Source organism: Myotis davidii, unplaced genomic scaffold (genome assembly GCF_000327345.1).
Source record: "Myotis davidii unplaced genomic scaffold, ASM32734v1 scaffold436, whole genome shotgun sequence".
NCBI lineage: Eukaryota > Metazoa > Chordata > Mammalia > Chiroptera > Vespertilionidae > Myotis > Myotis davidii.
Genome location: NW_006292604.1, coordinates 4,358,543 through 4,365,295, shown reverse-complemented (window position 1 = coordinate 4,365,295; position 6,753 = coordinate 4,358,543). Strand labels below are relative to the sequence as shown.

Below are 6,753 nucleotides of genomic sequence, written 5' to 3'. Positions count from 1 at the left end.
GGGGGGGGGGGGGGGGGACGTGGGGGGAGGCGCCGGTCTCAGCTCTCAGATGGGGGTCTGATGTACGCACGGTGACTGTAGTAATACACTGCATTTATACTGGAAATCTAAGGGAGTAGATCCCAAGAAATGGTACAGCCCGGCCGGCGGGGCTCGGTGGTTGAGCGTCCACCTATGGACCAGGAGGTCGCGGTTCGATTCCCAGTCAAGGACACAGGCCCGGGTTGCAGGCTCGATCCCCAGGGTGGGGCTGTGCAGGGAGCAGCTGATCCATGGTTCTCTCTCATCAGTGATATTTCTCTCTCTCTCTCTCTCCCGCTCTGAAATCAATAGAAATGTATTTTTTAAACATGGTACTTGTGTGGGGTGATGGGTATATTAACTAACGTGATTGTAGTAACCATTTCACAGTTTACATGTATTAACTCATCACCCTGTACATCCTCAAAACACAGAACCGTCTGCAAAGGGTGGAGAAAGCGACTCGGCCGTGGGAAAACCTGGCAGACACAGCCTCAGCCGGAGCTCCGGTTAACTGGGCGGCACCGGAGCCCTCGCTATGACCTACACCTGCTCTAGGGAAGAAAAGCAACACAGCGAGGCGAAGACAGCGACGGGAAGTAGGTAAGAAAGCGACTGAGGACCGACTCCATTTCCAACGGACTCGCAGGGACCGAGGGGGACAAGGACACAGCTTGGACGCAGGCGGTGCCTGCCGGTCCCACCTTCCCCGTGTCCTGCGTGCTGACCGCCAGGAAGCGGAGGCCGGGAAGCACCCAGATGCAGGGGGACAGACCCCCACAACCAGGAGCGCACCGTCCTTTAACCGCAGTCCTCCTCCTGCCCCCCCACCCCCGACGCAGGACAGTAAGTGTGACCATCGCTGATTCTCAGGGTGACCTTGTCGAGAGGGAAATGTGACCGCATTTCCCCAGCATCGGGGCGCATTTCCAAGCCGCTCAGTTCTCTGAGAGAAGGAAGGGGTCAGCTCTGAACCCTGAAACGCAGGCGAGACGCTTCTCGGACGGGAGAGCAAGGCGGTGCCCAGGAGCCAGCCTTCGGGACAGAGGAGGGGGGCTCCAGCCCCGCGGGTTCCCAGAGCTCCGGACGGAAGGAAGTGGGGGGGAAGCCACCCCCCCCTTAAGGGGTGAGAAACCACCCCCGGGCTGGCGGCGGGTGGGAGCGTGGAACCCAGGCTCATGCTTCCCTACCTTCCCCACATCCTAAGGTGGCCATTGTGCGGCAGGGCGTCCCACCGGACTGTCTGAACAGTCACCTTCCCGCCCCCCCTTTGCCGTAGCGCCCCTCCTCCGGGTCCCCACAAAGGCTGTGACTGTTCGCCTCACACCTGACGTGGTGGGAGGGGAAGGAGATGGAAGGAGGGGAGGGAAACAGGCAGAGACCAGACAGGCAACCGGCCAAGGGCAGGGCTCTTGGGGGTGTATCCTCCCGCGGCTGCTCACCCCTTCACTGAACGCCCTGAGGTCCCCGGGAACCTACGAGTAAAGGCCTCGAGGGACACTCACCTCCCGGTCAGACCCGGACATCTGACCATGCCCCCGGCCGTGACCTCGCACTGACCGCCGCGTGTGACTGTGGGACGGCCTGCGCTGAGCAGAGAGGCGGTGAGAGGCCCACTGGCCCCGCTGAGCGAGGAGCCTGGGACTCACCCCCACCCCGGCCGACCTGACTCCGCCTCATCCCCACGTGGCCGGGCAGGCCCACGGGACACATCTTCCCACTAATATGTCGCCCAGCCTGTTGGGAAGGAAGTGAGGCTGCCTGGACCCAGCCCTGTTGCTCATGAGCTTGGGGCGCCCCGAATTCCCAGAGGCCTGCGGGGCCCTCGCGGGCAATGGGGACGGCCAGGCCGGCTCTGCTCGGCCCCGGGAGGGCAGCGAGCACCCGAGTGCACATCCTGCGTCTCAGCCTTAGGGTGGGAAGAACCACCCGCAGGGCAGCCGACCCGACCCGAGGGCTCAGCGCCCCGGGTAAGACGGGTTCCTGAGTCTCAGGTCCCCAAGATGCTCTGATGTGGAAAGACAACCGCCCATCCCCGCAGAGGCCGGGCGCACGCCCTCTGCCCCGGCCCCCACAGCTCAGCCCAGGGGCAGCATCGCCGCCCGCATTCCTGGCGCCATCTTCCCAGGGGCCCCTCCTCCACCCGCCTGGGTCTCAGACCCACTGACTCCTCCCACTCAGAGCCCCGAGCCCCTCCCCGCTCGTCCCAGCAGCGGGACTGCAGAGGCCCACCCCAGGGAAGAGGCCCGGAGCCTCGCGGGCCGTAGCAAGCACAAGGCACGTTCCCTCCTGTCTAGGTAGACGCCGTAGGTCCTGGACGTAGACATCTGTCGGTCCTGGCGTATTGACCCAAGTACTGAGTTTTCATCCAGAGCCAGAGATCAAGGAAATGGAGAGACCCGACCCAAGCGGAGAAATGAGCCCCCACAGGGCGCGTGAGCCGGTCCCAGATTTCCTGCAAAGGCGCAGGGTCACCCCACGTGTCAGAAACACTCATTGGAGAGGTTTCCGGTTACCAACAGGGTCACAGGGCACGGAGGCCCTTGGTCCCGCTCCCCCGGGCACCTCCTCCGAGCCAGGCCTGCAGCCGCTCACCAGTTTCCGTCCAACTGGCACCTTCTGTGGGACGCACACGTGCCAGCTGCAGCCCGGGCACCCAGCAGCTGACACTGTGGCTGCGCAGTGAGCTCTGGGACGAGTGGACGGGGAGGACATTCGAAGCCGCTCCCCTGCCTTGGAGCCCTGAGGGCGCCGCACGACCAGGGCTGAAGGCACGCGTCAGGCCCACCCGCTTCGGGGGGGCTTACAGAGACAGCGCAGGTGGGAACTGGGGGTTCACTTACATGCAGACTTTTTCCCAGTAAATACGGAAATGGATTTTCTCTTCCTTACGATTTTCTTTCTTTTTTTTTTTTATCCTCATCCGAGGATATTTTTTTGCCCCGCTAATTTTCAGACAGAGTGGAAAGAAGGGAGAAGTAGCGGAGAGAGAAACATCAATGGGTGGCCTCCCACACATGGCTCCAAGTGGGGCTGGGGATCAAACCTGCAGCCGAGGTACATGCCCTTGACCAGAATCGAACCCACGACCCTTTGGTCTAAGGGCCGACGCTCTAACCGTGGAGCCAAACCAGCCAGGGCCCGATTTTCTTATAACATTCTTTTCTCTCACTTACTTTATTGTGAAAATCTATATATATAAAAGCCTAAACAACCGAACGAGCAAATGATCGAATGACCAGTCGCTATGACGCGCACTGACCACCAGGGGGCAAATGCTCAGCACAGGCGCTGCCCCCTGGCGGTCACTATGCTCCCACGCTCAGCCAGAAGCTGTGCGGGAGCCTCTCCCGCCTCCACAGCAGCGCTAAGGAGCAGTAAGGAGCAAGGGGTCCTGGACTGCAAGAGGGTGCAAGCTGTGCTGAGGGGACACCCCCCTCCTCTGTGTACGAATTTCATGCACCAGGCCTCTAGCACAGTTTACAATACATACGACATGCACAGCAGGTGTGGGTGGCTATTTATGTCACTGGTGAGGCATCCATTCAGCAGTTACGCTTTGGGGAGTCGGAGTTATGCATGCATTTCCGCCTGAGCAGGGGGCTGCCCCCAACACCCTGTTGTGTCCCATGGAAGAGTCACTGTTGGAATAACAGGTGACACGGTTCTGAAAAGGTGATTAGCCTCAACGTCCGAGGGCCCTGGGACAACTCTGGAACCTGTGGGGCCAACGGGCCACCGTGGTTCTAATCCAGACGCTCCTTGTGGGACACTCAGTCTGTTCTGCCTGATGAATCCGGCTCCGCGCTGCACACCTGCACGGAGAAGGTAAACGCAGTGGAGCAGCGAGCCCACGGGGTGGGGGGGGCACTGGCCCACAGAGGCCTTGAGCTAGAACGTCTGCCTGTTAAATTCTAAAGGTGCTTCCTCTGGTCTCTCACCTTCTCACCCCCAAAATGTAAGTAGCCCCTCTCCCACACACACACGTGTGAACACACATGCACACACATGCACATGACCCTTGGTTCCCAGTGTTCTCTCCTTGGCGTGCCCAGTGCGCTCTCCCTTGGTCCTTTCAGCACAGTGAGCATCCATTCTAGGCAAGTTACTCTGAGCCAGTCTGTGCCTCAGTTTCCTCCTCCGCATAATGGGTATAAAACCAGCACCTACTTTAAAACACTTTGTCAGATGCCGTGAAACTGAGTTAACCCAACAAGGTTCCCAGAACCGTGCCATGCACACGCACCGGCTCAGACGTCACCTGTAATCACTGCGATTCCACCCTGAGAACTGCCCACGGGAGGCGCTGCCCCGCCTGCTCCCGCGGCCGCACTAACCTGAAGAAACGCTCGTTCCCGGGAACTTGGAGAAAAACAGGCCGACGGAGGCTGGTGAGAGCTACGGAGTCTCTCGGTTATTGTCAGTCACGGAACAGCTCAGCAGACTCGGGAACGAGGATGTGCCCAGTGCCAACAGTGGGCACTGGGCACCGAGACCACGAGGCCACTCGTCAGCCGCCCACCAGGGAAGGCCGTGGCCCTCTCTGCCCACTGCCTGGTGCCCTTTGCACTTGGACTTTGGAGTCTGTAAGTTCCACCTCTGGGCTCCTTCCATCGGCCCTGCCCAGCGGCCTCGCTCCGTGAGCATCTCCGAGCCCTGGCTCTGCCTCGCTCCTGCCGCCAACACCACTCCCTCTTCTCCACGGTCCCCGCGGGAGGGACTCAAAGTTCTCATGACGACCCTGGGAACCGAGGGCCACGCGCAGCCAGGGACCAGCCAGGCGTCCGCGGCGCCCGGGCCACCTGCGCTGTGTCCACGGAAACCAGCACCAGGAAACGCCTCGGGCCAGGCCAAGCGGTCGCTCCCTGCAGATCACACCGACCGACTCAGGAGACACCTGCACGCCCCAGCACGCATGCGCACACACACGCACGAGCACATGCACGCTCATGCAGACACACATGCGCACGCACATGCACACGCACACGCATACGGAATCAAATCTCAGCACGCACTGTGGGGCGGACACCAGGTGTCACTTTGACAGCCTGAATGCGAACGCCAGTGCTCCTTTCAGCAACACGGGACCAGGGACACGGTCCAGTAAAGGCAGTTGTTGGATACAAAACAAATTATTTCAGATAAAAACTAGTCCCGCGGGCAGAGGCCGCGCTCCAGGGCCAGCGGTCTGCGGGTGGCTGTCCCGGGAGTGGCCGCTGGCGGGGCCGTCAGAGTCCACGTCACCCGGCGCGGGGGCCTCGGTGTCTGTGACTCGGGCGCCGCCAAGGAGGTCCCCGGGTCAGGAACTTTGACCAACAGAAAAGACAGAAGGAATTCTCTCCGAGGACGCGTCCACCCCGGCGCCTCCTGGAACCCACGGCTCGGGACGCCGGGAGAGCGCGCCCAGCTCGGCCGGGGGCTGGGAGGCGGCGTGGTGAGCAGACGCTGGGTTTGTTTCCAGTCGTTCGAGATCCTCACTCAACGGAAAACACTCCCACTCGGTTCCCGGCTCCAGGAAGGCCTCCCGCTCGGCCCCCGCCTGGTCCCAGTGGCCCTCTCACCTGGAGGCCCCCGAGGCGGGGCCACCTGCCCAGGGTCGGAGGGGGCCAGGTGCCAACGGTCTCAGGACTCCGTACGCTGCACTTTCATTCCTGGAGCTGCTCAGGGGGACCCGAGACCAGCCAGGTGCCCTCCCGCCCTCCCTATATTCAGTGTCAGAGGGTGACACGCCAGAGAACGGAAATGTCCTCCGACAACCACCCACGAGGGCTCTCGGGGGTGCGGCCTCTGTCCCGCTCGGGGCTGCCAGAACCGAAGGCTCACACCCCATCAGCAGGATATGGGGGACGCAGGGGTCCTGCTGTGCCCAGAGCCGGGGACACAGACAGGGAGCTGGGACAGTGGCACCCACTCAGTTCTCCCGGCGAGTGTGCTGACTGGCACTGCCCAGGTACAGGGAAGCTCCTTGCCCAGTCGGCACCGTGTGCCCTCCCTGAACCCACCTCCGACCCAGCCCTGCAGCGCCCACCTGGCCACGTCCTCAGCACAGAGCCTGCAGGGCCTCTCAGGGGCCTCGATCGTCCCTGGCTCACCTGGCTCACCGGTCACACTGGTGGGCAGGACCCGCAGTCTATGCCGGGACCCCCACGCCCACCCCCTCCCCATTAGGCTGAGACCTCCTTCCAGAGAGAACTTCACCGCAGCAGTGGTCGCCCTGGGGCCTGGCCCCTGGGGCCTGGCCCGCCTTCCGGGGCGGATGGGCGTGTGGAGTGCTGACCTGCTGAGCGGGAGCCGCACCAGCAAACCTCCAGCCCACCCTCCACACAGGCCCGGGTCCGGGACTCTGCCGGGACCAGAGAGGCTCCCGGTTAGGACTCAGGTCTGCATCACAACAGGCCTCCCCTCCGGCAAGAGGCTGGGTCTCTCATACTGTTTTCGCACCACCCTGCTCTCGGGCCCAGACCCCAGGCAGGCAACTGAGCATCCCTCCCCCCGCCCCCTTTTCAGAGAAGGCGGGGTCCCCACAGGCCAACAGCTGGCTGGCTGCCCTCAGAACGGGCACCCCCGTGCCATCCTTCCGTCCCCCCTGCAGGGCTGGCCTGGCCGTGCCACCAGGCGCAGGAAATTGAAATGGCTCCTGGTCAGGCGGGGAGCTGCCAGCTTCCAAGAGGCGGACAGATGACCGGCCGCCCCGAGTCCAGGGCACGTCCTCTGAGCTTCCTCCCTTCCCCC

General features: G+C 62.5%; 1 protein-coding gene across 1 annotated transcript in view; it reads right to left on the bottom strand.

Moving 5' to 3' along the window:
* Window positions 1–1,555, bottom strand: part of TIAM1 (T-cell lymphoma invasion and metastasis 1) — a 72,855-nt gene extending 71,300 nt beyond the window's left edge. Inside the window, exon 1 of the mRNA XM_015565533.1 lies at window positions 1,527–1,555. Coding sequence (XP_015421019.1) covers window positions 1,527–1,555 — 29 coding nt within the window. The remainder of the gene's footprint in view (window positions 1–1,526) is intronic.
* Between the last annotated feature and the right edge of the window lie 5,198 nt (window positions 1,556–6,753).